Source organism: Bos mutus, chromosome 4 (genome assembly GCF_027580195.1).
Source record: "Bos mutus isolate GX-2022 chromosome 4, NWIPB_WYAK_1.1, whole genome shotgun sequence".
Classification (NCBI taxonomy): domain Eukaryota; kingdom Metazoa; phylum Chordata; class Mammalia; order Artiodactyla; family Bovidae; genus Bos; species Bos mutus.
Genome location: NC_091620.1, coordinates 73,722,173 through 73,741,019, shown reverse-complemented (window position 1 = coordinate 73,741,019; position 18,847 = coordinate 73,722,173). Strand labels below are relative to the sequence as shown.

General features: G+C 36.7%; 1 protein-coding gene across 1 annotated transcript in view; it reads right to left on the bottom strand.

Annotated features, from left to right (window-relative positions):
* ORC5 (origin recognition complex subunit 5) overlaps positions 1 to 18,847 on the bottom strand; it is a 100,704-nt gene that overhangs the window by 51,134 nt on the left and 30,723 nt on the right. Inside the window, exons 6-11 of the mRNA XM_005901449.2 lie at positions 10,380 to 10,510; positions 8,231 to 8,279; positions 8,053 to 8,143; positions 4,464 to 4,516; positions 2,340 to 2,452; positions 610 to 657 (exon numbers count right to left, since the gene is read on the bottom strand). Coding sequence (XP_005901511.1) covers positions 610 to 657; positions 2,340 to 2,452; positions 4,464 to 4,516; positions 8,053 to 8,143; positions 8,231 to 8,279; positions 10,380 to 10,510 — 485 coding nt within the window. The remainder of the gene's footprint in view (positions 1 to 609; positions 658 to 2,339; positions 2,453 to 4,463; positions 4,517 to 8,052; positions 8,144 to 8,230; positions 8,280 to 10,379; positions 10,511 to 18,847) is intronic.

The window sequence follows — 18,847 nt, the reverse complement described above, 5'->3', positions numbered from 1 at the left end:
GTAGTGTCCAACTCTTTGTGACCCCATGGATTACGCTAAGCTCCTCTGTCCATGGAATTTTCCAGGCAAGAATATTGCAGTGGACTGCCATTTTCTCCTCGAGAGGATTTTCCTGTCCCCCATGTTGAAACCTGATCTCCTGCATTGCAGGCAGATTCTTTACCATCTGAGCAACTAGGGAGGCCCCTGATCTGCTTAGTCACCTGTAAATCTATCTACCAGTCAATTTCAAATTTTACAGATCTCTGATCTGCTTAGACCTTCTTAGTTTTACCTTTTTAACTTCTTCAACACCATATCTGTGGGTATTTCAAAGGGGACAAGAGGAATACATTCTATATTTAACTGAAAATTCCAATGTGACCTTTTTTATCTATTAATTCACTTAGAAAAAATTTTGTCAACTCACTTTTACCTCTAGAACCAGCTCAACTGAATTGTGCCTCCCCAATCACTATATTCTACATAATAAAATACTATTACATTATGATGGTGCCATATCAAGTAACTTCTTATAGCCAAATGGCTAATACAATTATGCATTAATTTACTTTTAATAATATTCTAAATTCATAAGTTTTTTCATTAGAGAAATTACAACATAAATACCTTTTCATGTTTCTTTAAAAAATTGGTTTTCTTGATTTTCCCATGATGCTGCAATTAAGATAAATAATTTTTAAGATAAAAGATAGGACTCCATAAAACAGAAAGCACAATTTGTTTAAAACATGGTACACACAATACTAATTTATGTATCTTGGGCTTTATTATTTTATTCTATTTACTGCCTAAAATATCACCTTAAAATATCAACATATTTTAGACTTTTAAAATCAGATTTTGATCATATGCAAGATTACTTTTGCATGTAAAGAGGTTTTAAAATAAAAGTGATACTTCCTAAAGAACTTATATTGATTTATTACAGCACATTTATTTCTATAAAAATAAGACTTTTACAAATATTAATGAGTTTTCATTCATTCTGTAAGGCAAGTTGTCAAGTCAAATAAAATTGAGAGCATTTAGTTAAGTACTTGGATTTAAGAGTGGAGAAAAAAAATAGACGACAGTCCTTGCCCTCTTTAAATGAAAGACTAGTGGTAGAGACAGGCAAAAAGGAAATAGATAAAAATATATTACATTTAATAAGTCAAATTGCATAGTTTTCAAAAAGAAAACAATTCTAAAATGAGATTTCTTTCCAATTAATATACATGCAAAGGCTCCTGAATGTTCCGGATAACAGTGTATGGAGCATATGATACTATAATAGGAACTTTAGAATAATAAAGGAGTTACCACCCTTTAAATTATTCCCATCTCTCTTATTTTTAACAAAACCTATTTATTCTTTTTTAAACGTACAATTATTACTGAACTTCTCTGTGAAATTACCTAGCTCACCCATTTAGGTTGTTATCTTAAAGTGAGAAATAAAGAATAAATGATTCAAGGCAGAAAAAAAAATGAATAGGTGAAATTCAAGCATTCAGAGATTGGAGAGGAAGGAATTCTAGATGGAGAAACCAATGTAAAAAAAGGTTGGAGAGTTAGACAGAAAAGCAGCCAAGATCTCGAAAAGAGAAAAGTTCAGTTTGACTGAATTTTTTATTAATTAGCTTGTAACTGTACATGTCTAGGATGTGTAGCAAAATGTATCTGGTTGCAAGGATATTTTTCACCCATTTGACATAATGAATTGGTAAAAGAGAGCAAGTGATTATATGGGGAAGAGCAGCTGAGTTCATTATGGAAAAAGAGTTGGTATTTCCTTAGGTGGAAGGTGATTGAAGAAATGGCTCATGCATTCCAAAGAAACTCTGTTTAGAAGTTTGTTAAGTGTGAGGAATGCTCTGTTGATGGATAAAGTTCTGAAGGCCTGTAGATTTTATTATCGATATTCATTTCAGGAAAGACATGTATTTTTTGCTGTCATTTTCAGACTAATTTGTCTTTCAAAATTCAGCAACCAATGCCACCTTCTCCATGAAGCCTTCTTTCCTCAACACTTCCTACAAGTTGTTTATCATATCAATCTTCCTAGACACTAATATATCTTTTTTGGCTTGTTTGCTCCATCACGTCTCCACCCCAAAAGTGGCACTCATTCATTCTTAAAATCCTAAAGAAAGTTCTCAATTAACATTGTTGATTTGCAAAGGTGAAGTGAGAAACAAAGGATAAATGGTTAAAAGAAAACAAAATCTTTAAAGAATAAACCCTAAGTATACCAATCTCTTATTCTAATCTCTATCCCTTATAAATTTATAGGAGTTGAGGAATTTCAAAGTATTCCCTATTTCTTCAAAAATAAAGTGAAAAGAAATGATTACCTTAAGGAAAAACCTCTTGTCGGTTCTTGCTGGATTATAAGAAGCGAGGTATGCAGCAATTAGAATAAATTTAGAGTAGTACGGAAGTTCCACATGAGTATATGCTGAGAGACCTATACAACAAAATACTTTCATGAAGTATTTAACAGGCTACCATCAGATTTTAAGTATCATATCTTTTCTCACTTATGTATTGACTTCCATATGGTATCCTGTAGTCAAAAGATTTTTAAGTGCCCTGACCTTAAAATGCCATGCTAATGATGGTGATGGGGCAAATATTATTATTAATGATAAGTTTTATTCATTCTGTTATTTGTTATAATGATATGCTCTGCTTACTCTGTTACATGAAGTCTAAATCCTAGCCATCCTGCCCTTCAAAGCTGCTGCTGCTGCTGCTAAGTCGCTTCAGTCGTGTCCGACTCTGTGCGACCCCAGAGACGGCAACCCACCAGGCTCCCCCGTCCCTGGGCTTCTCCAGGCAAGAACACTGGAGTGGGTTGCCACTGCCTTCTCCAATTCTTCAAAGCTACACTCCACTAAACGTTCCATGATGCTCCCCTACCACACCAAAACAGAAAATTTATCTCTACTGTGAATTCTCACTTCATATTTATTTATGGTCCATTTAACTTTATATAAAGAATTAATTAAACGTAAGTTATATTTCCTACTAAGCTTCAGTGTTTACTGAGGGAGATAAGTTTAATGTTTTTTGTATCCTTACAGTACTTTATACAAAAGAATGAAGGGATAAATTAAACAGTAGTCAGTCAGCAGCAATGATTTTTAGGGGAAGGGAAAATGGAATCTGGTATTTACTGAATATCTAGCATGTGGAAGACACTGTGCTAGGTGCTTTACTTAAGCATCTTTGAATCTTTGCAGTAATTTAATGGTAGGTGTTCTTTCCATTTTAGATGAAGACAGTGAGTCACACAGGCAGTAGAGCAGACAAATTACTGCAGATTTTTAACTCCTGTATCTATTTCTTTCATTACAGCACACAACCGAAAATCATTTGTAGAGTATCTCAAGCATTTAAAAACCAAAACAGAATCTCAATATCACTTCATTTCATACCACTTTCCCCACCACTGGCTACTGACCCAAAATATTTTAGATAGTTTTTTGTTGTTGTTGTTGTTAAATAAAAGTAAAGTTCACCCTTAAATAATGGAGGCTATTTATGACACCCCACTCTTATACAGTAGAAAATCTGCATATAACTTCGACTCCCCCAAAACTTAACTAATAGCCTATTGCTGACTGGAAGCCTTAATGATAACATCAACAGTCAGTTAACATATATTTTGTATATGTATACCTATATGTATTTTATGCATTCATGACATACTTAACTTTTCCTTAATTTCTTTTTGATACCTGTAGGCTATGCAGTTCATTCATGAGTTTTTCCAAATTGTTGAATATCTCCAAAAAAACTTACAATATATTTACTGAAAAAAATCTGTGTTATAAGTAGACCTCTGCAGTTCAAATATATGTTGTTCAAGGGTCAGCTGTAGTTCTATGGGATAAACCCAAGGTAATAGTTTCTTTAAAGGAAACAAAAGGACAAAGCTTTCAAAATATAACCAAACGAAATGTAATCCTCAAACTAAACATAAAATTGAACTTTATTCCATAAAACTCATGGAATACATATACATTGGGATAAAATTAGGTATACAAGTGATTGGTTTAATACAAGCATTTAAAGAAATATAAACTGCTTGGTTTTCACATGATATAATCCAACACGTAAAAAATAGAAAACTGGTATTCAAACTTCATTTCCTCCCATTACACTGCAGTACTGCTTAAAAGAAAACCAGTAATTAGAATATCATGGTGCCTTAAATCATTATTTAAAATATCATGGTAGCCTGTGGTCCAGTAGTTAGGACTAACTGCTTTCACGCCAGGGACCATGTTTGGTCCCTGGTTGGGGAACTAAGATACTGTGATACAGCAAAAAATACATAAATAACAGTAGCTTGTAAATTATCTTTTATAACACTACTGATTAATGCTCTTTAGTGTGAACTTTGGTATCTTGATTATGAGTAATCATTGAAGAAGTGTCTCTGGTAACTGTCTCAACACTTCCTTTGATACCTTTCAGTTGTCCTGGATCTGTGTCATCTTTCTGTAGCTTTTCCCACTGTGAACTGGAAAAAAAAAAAATGGAAGGGTAATAATGGATTGAAAATATATAAAATCAATATACTATACTTAAAGCCCTAGAAAAACAAATTTTTTTTTGACTTGACAAAATACATTAATTACCTTATAAACAAGACAAATAATATACACATTGGTACTGCTACAAAATCACTTAGTGTATATTAGAACAATATAAAATTATATATCAATGACCAGATATTAATTTTTTTCAAAAATCTCTTTTCTTCTGATCACAATTATAAAGTTATCAAAAAGCACCAACTGATACTGTTGATTTAATTTAGCAAAAATTGTTATTATACATGTGTGAATGACAGTCACAGGTACCAAGGAAAATGGTTGTCATATACAGGGACAGTTTCAAATGGACCAGGAGATATCACCTGGCTTAGAATGTCCTTTCTCTATTACACTGCTGGAGAGTCTCACTGGCCCTTTATGCCACAATATGATAAAAAGGAACTACAAGCATTATATGTGCTATTATTAAAAAGGTAAACAGCTGGAACAAAAATGCAAACTGCCCTAAATACCAATTTTGTTTTCAAAAAGAGACAGAAAATAATCACATAAGAGATTCTGCAAACTAATCAAGGATAATAAAACATATATGTTTCCTATCAATAAACATAAATGGGTACATCCCAATAAAGAACAATATTTTCAGAGTACCTTAGTAAAGTAGGAGATCAAATTAGCAACACTGATTTCTGCAATCTACATCTAAACATACTATGCTGCTGCTGCTGCTAAGTCGCTTCAGTTGTGTCTGACTCTGTGCGACCCCAGAGACGGCAGCCCACCAGGCTCCCCTGTCCCTGGGATTCTCCAGTCAAGAACACTGGAGTGGGTTGCCATTTCCTTCTCTAATGCATGAAAGTGAAAAGTGAAAGTGAAGTCACTCAGTCGTGTCCGACTCCTAGCGACCCCATGGACTGCAGCCTACCAGGCTCCTCCGTCCATGGGATTTTCCAGGCAAGAGTACTGGAGTGGGGTGCCACTGCCTTCTCCAAATAGATTACATATTAATTGCATATATAGCGATATATGTGTATACAGACATACTTGTGAAAGATGATGATAACAAATTAGAAATTACCTATGTGATTAAGGAAAAAAGTGAAAGGGATAATGGGGTGTGAGACTTCTGTAATTTTTTTTTATTTTAATAATTTTAAGTTCTGAACTATTCTGATGTCACCTTTTACATGTACAGCAAACCATGAGTTTATTCTACTTTGCCTTTTCTCTTTCTCTTCTTTTTCCATATTTTAACTTTGTAATTGCGTTATTCCCATCCTGTCAGAGAATGTAATTATACAAACAGTATTCTACCCTTGTTCCCATCTTTTAGTTTTGACCTATGACCAAATGTAGTGCCTGTCAATCCTTTTGCTAAAGCTTCCCTGATGCTAAGTCACTTCAGTCGTGTCCGACTCTGTGTGACCCCAGAGACGGAAGCCCACCAGGCTCCCCTGTCCCTGGGATTCTCCAGGCAAGAACACTGGAGTGGGTTGCCATTTCCTTCTCCAATGCATGAAAGTGAAAAGTCAAAGTGAAGTCGCTCAGTCATATCCGACTCTTAGCGACCCATGGACTGCAGCCTACCAGGCTCCTCTGTCCATGGGATTTTCCAGGCAAGAGTACTAGAGTGGGTTGCCATTGCCTTCTAGGCATCTCCATTGCACTGATTTTTCAGAAAGTGCTTATGAATATAGCGTTCCCTGAGTTCTTACAAGATTAACACTGTTTTTCTACACCCACGATACCTGAACGACAGGTTGGCTGGATATAAACTTCCTTGGCTTACACTTCCTCTCCTCAAGTTTCTTGAAAATATTGCTCACCTATCATCATTTTGCTTTATTACAGATTCACCTTCCTTGGTAAGTAGCTTACCTGTTTGCCTTAATCCCCCCACTTCACTTCATTCTTTACCATCAAGCAGACAGGAAATACCATGTCCTTTCAAATCAGCCTCAAAAACAGTACTTTCCCAAACCTACTTTGTTAATTTTTGTCTACATACTCTTCAAACATTTCCTTTTGATTCTCCAGTAGCCAGTGCTCAGGCCTCATTTGTTCTCAGTATTTTCTCACTTAGAGTTGGACTCTCTTTCCAGACATGATTCATTTGTACTTCAGGACTACATGTCAACCCCATGCCCTGTCCCCACCATCCTCTCCTCTTTTCCCTATAGTCATTGCTTAACTTTTCACTTCAGCTCCAGAGTTGGCTCTGCTGGCTTCGATTGTTTATTTCACTATTTACATGTAGCTTAAAACTTGTAGTTAACTCTGTAGCACGGGCATGCATGCTTAGTCAGTCAGGTCCGACTCTGCAACCCGATGGATTATAGCCCACCAGGCTCCACTGTCCATGGGATTATCCTGGCAAGAATTCTGGAGTGGATTGACATTTCCTCCCCCAGGGGATCTTCCCGATTCAGGGATCGAACCTGCATCTCTGGGGCTCCTGCACTGGCAGACGGATTCTTTACCACAGAGCCAGCAGAGTAGACTTCTAGTCATACTGCAGGCTAGGGTTAGAGTGATCTTATTTGCTCTCCTTAGTGATCTTTGTGGAGAGAACTGGATTCAGGTGGCCAACATTATCCTATGGAAAACTAGAAGTCCTTGTATCGCTACATAAGAGTCACTGTAACAACCACTCAAATTTTTCTACCTTTAATAAATCAGATCATAAGCTTTTCTATTCTGTGACTTCCAAAAACTTTCATCAAATGACTTTTTATTATTAAAAAAGGATTAAATATCTTTGCAATGTTTCTACTTATTCAGAAACTACTAATATTAAAATCTTCTAATCAGCTAATTAAATCAAATATGAAATAGTTATAGATTAAGGTATTCATAAAAGAAAAGTGATAAAATTAGCAAGTGAAAAAAGACAGAAGAGTTGATGTTTTTAAATCTATGTTGCTTTGCAATGTAGACTTATAATCCTAACATCCATAAGGCACTTTCTTATTTGTATCACAAATCACTTTCACATGTATTACTGAAATCTTCTAAGGATTGTTAGAAGAGGGATCTGAGGTCTAGAGGTTTAAGGTGAATTGCTAATACCTCAAAAGGCAGAAAATAACTAAGCTGGAAATCAAAACCATTGTTCTTCTCACTATACTATGTCTGCGCAATCATGTCTCCTGAGTAGTTTCATTACTATGAACAGACAAACATAGATTTATGACTTGATTTATACACTTCAATGCTCAATTTTTCATTATTTTCAAATATCTAACATAACTATAAAACACAAACCTGAAATGGATTTTCCTGTAGCATTCCAGATTTTAAAAAATTAACAGTTATTAGAAATATGCCTTGTGTAACATACTGGCTAAAAATTGTCTGTCTTTCCCAAAATAGTAAGGAATGATTCAAAATTCACAAGAACTTTTTCCCAATGTGAAGAAGGTAAGAAAACATGTGGACACATTAGTGAATATTCTAAACAAAGATATAGAAACAACATATATAATAAATTAAAAATTACCTTGATATTTCTCTGAGATAAACAGTCTGCATGGCTTTCTTCAAATGAGGTTCAATGTTTCTCCAGAGCTTGCGAGTATCACGTTCATTTGCTACCCCAAAAAGGAGAAAATTTCAATAATTTAGATCTTACAGAAATTTTTTCAAAAGAAAAATTATTACAGTAAAATTATAGTTACCTTCTCCTTTAACCACAGGTTCGCAATATTTAGGAAAATTAAGTGCTGCCTATAAACAAAGGGGGAGAAAAGAGAAACAAAATTTATCTACCACAATTAGAAATTATTTTTCAAGTAAAATTTTTGTTAGGATTCAGGAAAACTTATTTCAATATAATTGCCCAAATGAAATGTTATCAGTTTATTACTACAACAATAAAAACGATAATTATCAGTAACAGCAATAATACAACATGTAAAATATTCCTTAAATGGATAAATCCCCACCTAATATATTGGCCTCTAGATAAAAAGTAACATAACAATCCCCAAAGCAGATTTAAAAGTACATACATATAAAAGAATATTTTTATATTTTATGTATTTATGCCTAAAAAGAATATTTTGCAGATGATTTATTAAACTGTCAAGAAATGTGCCACTTACAAACTTTGAAACAAAAGTATCCATTCAAAGGAAAAAGGAAAATATATGTTTATTATCCTACATTCTACATATGCAGAAAAATAAGGACCCTATACTGTTTTTTCTCCACTACTTAAAGATCATCTTATATTTATTAGTATCACTAGTAGTAATAAAGACTTAAACCACACTTCAAGTTTCAAGTTTTTGAATATAATGTAACAAGAAAAAAAGTAATCTCATCCCTCAATAAAATCATTCCTCAGTGAAACCCAAAGGACTTTATAAAAACCGTATTTAGATTTAACACTTTCTTTTCCTACAAATAGTTTCTCTAAATAATTCTTCCTTCTTGTACTTTATAATAATCTACTTTGAAATGACTGCCAGCACAGATACCTGCAGGATTCAAGGACATCAGAGTTAAGGAATGGTAACTACAAGTTATTTCCCAGGAATGACAGAGGATGAGTACTCGCTCCCGACTCCACCTCACGCAGGAACTGCGCACTGACCCTCTATCCCCTCTGTAAGCCCCCTTGCTGTCATTTCCCTCTGTCACCAGGAATCTCAGACATTCAAATTCTGGAGAGGTGTTATTGATAAGCTTGAGCTAGAACAGTTTGTCTCTGGTTTGTTCCCTACTTAGAAGACACTTGAAATCTTCATCTAAATCAGAAGAGGCCTACAATTTACAAGTTCCAAAAACACACTAAATATGAACACAATTTCTCCTATATTCTATCTCAAATACACACTGAATCCTTCTAAGTAATATTTTTCAGAGCAAAGAAAAGAACAAAGCAAAGAAAATATATCAACAGAATCTATTCCTTTGAAAGTTCCATTTTCTAACCTTAGACATTTTACCATCTTGTTACATGGAGATAAGATCTTAAGTATTAATAAAAGATTTTAAGAAACCAGATATTCTTGCCTTCTCCCTCATGGATCCACACAACTAAAGAACAAAGATCAAAATTAAGTTAAATATGAAAATTAAAGTAAATACATTTTCCAAACTGCCTATGAAATATAAACAGCTAATGTTTAAATTTTTTTAAGTAACCTTTTATATAAATTCAAAGTAATCCTTTATACAAAGATTACTAACTCAAGGTTAGTGGCTAAGGAAAGACCTATGTAAAGCTTCTGACCATATTCAAGAGCATCTAGATTTCAGATCACTATCAATACATGTGCTGTGCTTAGTTGCTCAGTCGTGTCCTGCTCTTTGCAACCCCAAGGGCTGTAGCCTGCCAGGCTCCTGTGTCCATGGGGATTCTCCAGGTAAGAATACTGGAGTGGGTTGCCACGCCCTCCTCCAGGAGATCTTCCCAACCCAGGTCTCCTGCACTGCAGGAGGATTCTTTACTGTCTGAGCTACCAGAGAAGCCCTGGTAATATCAATATATATTAATACAAAATCCTGAAAAACAATTGTTAAAAAAATTAGATATACAATTGCTTATTAAGTTTTCACACCTCCTCTCTGTTAGCCTTCATTTTAATTTTAATAAAAATTACTTGTGATTAGAGAAAAGAGAAAGGAGGAAATAAAAAACACACTCCTAAGGATATATGGAAGTAAACAACTAAAGATGACTGAAAGGTTTCAGATCAGGTCAAAATTTGTACTAACCCACAGATTTCTATTTCTAGAAAAAATTTTTAGGTTCTAGCCTATCTCACACCTTTTCTACATAAAAGATGTACATTTTATTTAAGCAAAATGAGAACTCACCAGATGCCGGAGCTCTTTCAAATCTCGACAGACAGTATAGAAAACTCCAAGAAGAATGTTAATGTAGGCAGCATAGAAATCAGCTGAATACTCTGGAGGATGATCATGAGATAGGATCTTCTGCAGGTTCCCTGTTCACGGGACATAAATGAACAGAAATGACTGACCTAGCACCCTAGTCATATCTTCTAGCATTTTATAATACAGGTTTAAACAATAAACACACAGGTTCAGCAATTATCAGGAATAATAAAACAGTTACAAGATTAGGATGTAAAAGTAATACAAGTTTTGAAACTGAGGTAAAAGAATCATGAATCTAACGTTCTAGAAAAATAACTAAATTTTACCTGACATATGTACTAAGAAATGACATCTAAAGAAAATCACAAGAACCTTATAATAGGCAAAGCAACATCAATATCAAGAGCAAAAAAATAATATGGACTTCAGTTATTTTTCCAATTACATAAGTCAGCTAGGTAAAAACAAGAGGTACTATATAAATCACCACAAAATTGGAAAATGTGCTTCATTTTTTTGTAAAATGAAAATAATTCAAGAATTTTTTCATGAAAATCTTCATCTTTACTTTGTCCTTCCCTTTTTTTATAAAATGTGTTTTCTTCCTACAACTTTGGTATCTTTATTTCTTTTATCTTACTCTTATACAGTATCACATGTTTAGAACCCTAAGTGAAAGTGAATGTTGCTCAGTCACATCCAACTCTTTGTGACTCCATGGACTATACAGTTCATGGAATTCTTCAGGCCAGAATACTGGAGTGGGTAGCCTTTCCCTTTTCCAGGGGATCTTCCCAAACAGGGATCGAGCCCAGGTGGCCATCATTGTGGGCGGATTCTTTACCAGCTGAGCCACAAGGGAAGCCCAAGAATACTGGGGTGGGTAGCCCATCCCTTCTCCAGAGACTCTTCCTGACCCAGGAACCGAACTGGGGTCTCTAGAATTGCAGGCGGATTCTTTACCAACTGAGGTATCAGGGAAGCCTTTAAAATCCTAAACTTATATTTTACTCTGTTAAAAATGTAATATTGTAGAAGCACAGTTAAAACTAAAAAGAAACCATCTATTATTCAAAATTTCCCAGTTTATAGCACCTGAATCAGTCAGTCATTTATTCCTTATTGCAATTCCCTCTGACTTCTTGATGCGATGGTCTCTTTAGACTTCTCAGTTAAGAGCTCTTTGACCAAGAGTAGTACTGTAAACCTTGGAGAGGGCAATGGCACCCCACTCCAGTACTCTTGCCTGGAAAATCCCATGGATGGAGGAGCCTGGTGGGCTGCTGTCTATGGGGTTGCACAGAGTCAGACACGACTGAAGCGACTTAGCAGCAGCACTACTGTAAACCTAGTTCCACAGGGTTCAAGACTATCACAATACTTTCAAGTGAAAATTCTTATGGAATGCTCTGATCAAGTCAACTTCCTTTTTCTTAAGAATCCTTCTGAGTATTTTTACTATGAATATGTTGCCATTTACCATCAGACCTTGATTTTAACTGTTCTCTTTTTCCTCACAGTCAGTCAGATACATAACAATACATATGGTCTATCAATAGATACTAATATACAGAAATTCAGAAATAGTTGTATATAACAGGATCTGCTAAACAGGGCAGTTGGCCAAACAAAATGCCAAAAACCAAATAAACAAAGTCCCCATTCCCAAAAGATCATTTTAAAGCCTATTCTCATGCCTAGAATGTTATCCTGAAGGAATTCTAAATAGAGATTGTTGCTAGATCTGCAATTTTATATCACAACCACTGAAAAAAAATATACAAAGTTCAAAATTTGACTTTGAAGCCTATGTATTTTTACACCTAATAGCTATTTTAAATTTAATGTTGCCAAGTTTTTAAAACATAAATATTTGATACAGTAAAAACTTGTAAAAAGTACCTTAAAACTTGGAGATAAAGGTACTTATATATAAAAGCTGACAGATAACTGGATGGATGGAAGAAAGAGGGACTTCTGATTCCAGTCATGAGGGAGTATTTCCAGTTCAGAAATACTCTTCTATAAATAAACAACTAAAAACTGGACAAAATATAGAAAACAGCTATTTTCAGACATCAGGCAGCCAAGAACTCTGATACGAGAAAAGGGAAATGAGGTGAGTCTTACCAAAAGCCAGGCTTTCTAATTAGAGGAAACTTTACAATAGTGGTACAGTAGAGTTGCAAAAGGAGCCCATTAATCTTAGTCGAGTTGAGACAGAGGTGAGAGTAGAGAAAGCTAAGGGTACTAGAATATAAAGGGTAAACTTCATGAGAGAAGGACACTATGCAGAGAAAGGGCCCCAGAAATCTGCATTAAGGGTTGCCCTTGATTCTTAGCTGAATGCCAACATTTAAATGCATGCTGCTGCTGCTAAGTCGCTTCAGTCGTGTCCGACTCTGTGCGACCCCAGAGACGGCAGCCCACCAGGCTCCCCCGTCCCTGGGATTCTCCAGGCAAGAACACTGGAGTGGGTTGCCATTTCCTTCTCCAATGCGTGAAAGTGAAAAGTGAAAGTGAAGTCGCTCAGTCATGTCTGACTCTTCAGAGACCCCATGGACTGCAGCCTACCAGGCTCCTCCGTCCATAGGATTTTCCAGGCAGAGTACTGAATTGGGTTGCCATTGCCTTCTCCTATTTGCATGCATAGATAGAGTAAAAGCCCAGAAAAAACAAGCAAGAAAAACTTCTGGGGGAAAAAAAACAATTATTGGAGAGCTGTAGGTCAAACAATCTCCAGAGTTCAGACAGGGGTATAATCTGTTCATTTTTTCCACCAGTAAGAATAGAGAAACTATACTAAATACATTGAGCATTCAGCAGAGAACCCAAAAGGACTTAGAAGTATCTTAGAAGTGGAACTAAAATTAGCCCCGAACCCTCTCTCCAAAAGAGCTTAAAAATAACTTCAAGAGGGTCAAACGTATCTTCAAGTGATTTAAATGCTTAACAGAAAAAAGTCCAACACGCAACAACAAAAAATTTAATATCTATCATTCAATCAAAAATTACTAAGCACATGACAAAGTATAATGGATATCCATAACAGAGAAAAATCAGTCAATAGAAACAAACCACAATGAAAGAGGTAATTGAATTAGTGCACAAGGACATTAAACAACTATTAAAAACATACTTATATGCTCAAGGAGATAAAGGAAAACAAAAGCATAATGAGATCTATAAAGAAAAATTCCACTGGATTCAGCAGTCACTGTCGTGTCCGACTCTCTGCGATCCCATGGACTGCAGCACTCCAGGCCTCCCTGTCCGTCACCAACTCCCGGAGTTTACACAAACTCATGTCCATGTCAGTGAGTCGGTGATGCCATGCAACCATCTCATCATCTGTTGCCCCTTCTCCCATCTTCAATCTTCCCCAGAATCAGGGTATTTTCCAGTGAGTCAGTACTTCACATCAGGTGGCCAAAGTATTGGAGTTTCAGCTTCAGTATCAGTCCTTTCAATGAACATTCAGGACTCATCTCCTTTAGGATGGACTGGTTGGATCTCCTTGCAGTCCAAAGGACTCTCAAGTCATCTCCAACACCACAGTTCAAAAGCATCAATTCTTCCATGCTCAGCTTTCTTTATAGTCCAACTTTCACACCCATACATGACTACTGAAAAAACCATACCTTTGACTAGACAGACTTTTGTGGCAAAGTAATGTCTCTGCTTTTTAATATACTGTCTAGGTTGATCATAGCTTTTCTTCCAAGGAGCAAGTATCTTTTAATTTCATGGTTGCAGTCACCATCTGCAGTGATTCTGGAGCCCCCCAAAATAAAGTCTCTCACTGTTTCCATTGTTTCCCCATCTATTTGCCATGAAGTGATGGGACTGGATGCCAGGATCTTAGTTTTTTGAATATCGAGTTTTAAGCCAACTTTTTTACTCTCCTCTTTCACTTTATCAAGAGGCTCTTTAGTTCTTCTTCACTTTCTGCCATAAGGGTGGTGTCATCTGCGTATCTTATGTTATTGATATTTCTCCTGGCAATCTTGATTCCAGCTTGTGCTTTATCCAGCCCAGCATTTCTCATGATGTACTCTGCATATAAGTTAAATAAGCAGGGTGACAATATACAGCCTTGATGTACTCCTTTTCTAATTTTGAACCAGTCTGTTATTCTATGCCCAGTTCTAACTGTTGCTTCTTGAATTGCATACAGATTTCTCAAGAGGCAGGTCAAGTGGTCTGGAACTCCCATCTCTTGAAGAATTTTCCACAGTTCGTTGTGATCCACAAGGTCAAAGGCTTTGGTGTACTCAATAAAGCAGAAGTAGATGTTTTTGGAACTCTATTGCTCTCTTTATGGTCCAGTGGATATTGGCAATTTGACCTCTGGTTCCCCTGCCTTTTCTAATTTTCTAATTTCATCTCTGGTTTCTGTGCCTTTTCTCTTTCTTTTTATCCCTGGATTGGATAACTGCAGATGAAGACACTTGTAGAGAAAAAGGTCACTGAACTTGAAGACACAGAAACAAAAGCCACACCAAATAAAACACTGAGGAAAAAAGACACAAAGTTTAAATGAATAAATAAGAGATTCAGCAGGACAATATGAAGAGATCTAACGGTCATGTAATGCAGCCCTAGAAAAAGGTGGGGGGAGCAGAGGCGACAGATGAAATATTTTTAGAAATAATGGCTGAAAAATTCCCGAAGTTGAAACTATACATTCATTATCCAAAGGGCTGAACAAATCTCCAGGAGGGTACATGATGACAGATATTTTCCACCTTGCCTTTTCAGTTATGTAAAGCCCAACTGATCAGTGGAGATCAGAGGAGAAATAACTCCAGAAAGAATGAAGGGATGGAGCCAAAGCAAAAACAATACCCAGCTGTGGATGTGACTGGTGACAGAAGTAAGGTCTGATGCTGTAAAGAGCAATATTGCATAGGAACCTGGAATGTTACGTCCATGAATCAAGGCAAATTGGAAGTGGTCAAACAGGAGATGGCAAGAGTGAATGTCGACATTCTAGGTATCAGCAAACTAAAATGGACTGGAATGGGTGAATTTAACTCAGATGACCATTATATCTACTACTGCGGACAGGAATCCCTCAGAAGAAATGGAGTAGCCATCATGGTCAACAAAAGAGTCCGAAATGCAGTACTTGGATGCAATCTCAAAAACGACAGAATGATCTCTGTTCGTTTCCAAGGCAAACCATTCAATATCACAGTAATCCAAGTCTATGCCCCAACCAGTAACGCTGAAGAAGCTGAAGTTGAACGGTTCTATGAAGACCTACAAGACCTTTTGGAACTAACACCCCAAAAAGATGTCCTTTTCATTATAGGGGACTGGAATGCAAAAGTAGGAAGTCAAGAAACACCTGGAGTAACAGGCAAATTTGGCCTTGGAATATGGAATGAAGCAGGGCAAAGGCTAATAGAATTTTGCCAAGAGAATGCACTGGTCATAACAAACACCCTCTTCCAACAGCACAAGAGAAGACTCTATACATGGACATCACCAGATGGTCAACACCGAAATCAGACTGATTATATTCTTTGCAGCCAAAGATGGAGAAGCTCTATACAGTCAGCAAAAACAAGAAAAGGAACTGACGATGGCTCATATCATGAACTCCTTATTGCCAAATTCAGACTTAACTTGAAGAAAGTAGGGAAAACCTCTAGAAAGTAGGGAAAACCACTAAAACTAGACTGGTTTAGTGATCTGACCTAAATCAAATCCCTTATGATTATACAGTGGAAGTGAGAAATAGATTTAAGGGCCTAGATCTGATAGATAAGAGTGCCTGATGAACTATGGACTGAGGTTCGTGACACTGTACAGGAGACAGGGATTAAGACCATCCCCATGGAAAAGAAATGCAAAAAAATTAAAATGGCTGTCTGGGGAGGCCTTACAAATAGCTGTGAAAAGAAGAGAAGCAAAAAGCAAAGGAGAAAAGGAAAGATATAAGCATCTGAATGCAGAGTTCCAAAGAATAGCAAGAAGAGATAAGAAAGCCTTCTTCAGCGATCAATGCAAAGAAATAGAGGACAACAACAGAATGGGAAAGATTAGAGATCTCTTCAAGAAAATTTAGAGATACCAAGGGAACATTTCATGCAAAGATGGGCTCGATAAAGGACAGAAATGGTATGGACCTAACAAAACAGAAGATATTAAGAAGAGGTGGCAAGAATACACAGAAGAACTGTACAAAAAAGATCTTCACGACCAAGATAATCACAATGGTATGATTATTCACCTAGAGCCAGACATCCTGGCCCACATGTGAAGTCAAGCGGGCCTTAGAAAGCATCACTACGAACAAAGCTAGCGGAGGTGATGGAATTCCAGTGGAGCTTTTTCAAATCCTGAAAGATGATGCTGTGAAAGTGCTGCACTCAATATGCCAGCAAATTTGGAAAACTCAGCAGTGGCCCCAGGACTGGAAAAGGTCAGTTTTCATTCTAGTCCCAAAGAAAGGCAATGCCAAAGAATGCTCAAACTACCACACAATTGCACTCATCTTACACGCTAGTAAAGTAATGCTCAAAATTCTCCAAGCCCGGCTTTAGCAATACGTGAACCGTGAACTTCCAGATGTTCAAGCTGGTTTTAGAAAAGGCAGAGGAACCAGAGATCAAATTGCCAACATCCGCTGGATCATGGAAAAAGTAAGAGAGTTCCAGAAAAACATCTATTTCTGCTTTCTTGACTATGCCAAAGCCTTTGACTGTGTGGATCACAATAAACTGTGGAACATTCTGCAAGAGATGGGAATACCAGACCTCTTGAGAAACCTATATGCAGGTCAGGAAGCAACAGTTAGAACTGGACATGGAACAACAGACTGGTTCCAAATAGGAAAAGGAGCACGTCAAGGCTGTATATTGTCACCCTGCTTATTTAACTTATATGCAGAGTACATCATGAGAAATGCTGGGCTGGAAGAAGCACAAGCTGGAATCAAGATTGCCAGGAGAAATATCAGTAACCTCACATATGCAGATGACACCACCCGTATGGCAGAAAGTGAAGAGGAACCAAAAAGCCTCTTGATGAGAGTGAAAAAGTTGGCTTAAAGTTCAACATTCAGAAAACGAGGATCATGGCATCTGGTCCCATCACTTCATGGGAAATAGATGGGGAAACAGTGGAAACAGTGTCAGACTTTATTTTGGGGGGCTCCAAAATCACTGCAGATGGTGACTGCAGCCATGAAATTAAAAGATGCTTACTCCTTGGAAGCAAAGTTATGACCAACCTAGATAGCATATTCAAAAGCAGAGACATTACTTTGCCAACAAAGGTCCTGTCTAGTCAAGGCTACGGTTTTTCCTGTGGTCATGTATGGATGCAAGAGTTGGACTGTGAAGAAAGCTGAGCGCCGAAGAATTGATGCTTTTGAACTGTGGTGTTGGAGAAGGCTCTTGAGATTCCCTTGGACTGCAAGGAGATCCAACCAGTCCATTCTAAAGGAGATCAGCCCTGGGTGTTCTTTGGAAGGACTGATGCTAAAGCTGAAACTCCAATACTTTGGCCACCTCCTGCGAAGAGTTTACTCATTGGAAGACTCTGATGCTGGGAGGGATTGGGAGCAGGAGGAGAAGGGGATGACAGAGGATGAGATGGCTGGATGGCATCACCGACTTGATGGACGTGAGTCTGAGTGATCTCCAGTAGTTGGTGATGGACAGGGAGGCCTGGCGTGCTGCAATTCACGGGGTCGCAAAAAGTCGGACACGACTGAGCCACTGAACTGAACTGAACTGAAAGCGCAAACAGTAACATATTAAAGTGTAGGATAAAAATTGCACAAAGGTTGTTAGGTGGGAAATTATAAGTCACTGAGATTTTCAGATTGTTTACTAGAGCTTAGTATGATTTATTCCAATTGATTGGAATTTAGTTATTCCAATAACTAAACCAAAAACCTGACTAACTGTACTATAATCCAACTGAAGGAAAAAAAAAAAAAAGCATTACCAAAAGATGAGCAGTCTGCATGTAGGAGAGACCAGAAAACAAGAAATCCAAATTAGGCCCTGATACTGCTAGGAGGAAAGGGTGTCCTGAATGTTAGATAACACGGTCCTACAGATGACATATGTACCAAGTTATGACTGGATGACTCAGGCACTAAGATTATCCTTTTGCCCAGGTTCCATTCTTACTTATTCTGACTATAATTTGGCGTATCAATTAATACTTTTTTTTTTTTAACATTTTCTTGTGTGATGGTGTTTTTGAATTTTTTTAAAAAATGGTATGTTAAAGGCTCTAAAATTTCATAACTATATGAACTTGGTTCCATCTCATACTTTTCAAAAATCTACACTTTCCTATACTCTTTAAAATTAACAAGATCACTTTTATGTCCTTAAATTGTCTCCATCTCTGCTGCTTTACATCCTAATTTTTTAAAAAAATCACAATTCATGATAACATACTTTAATTTCAACATC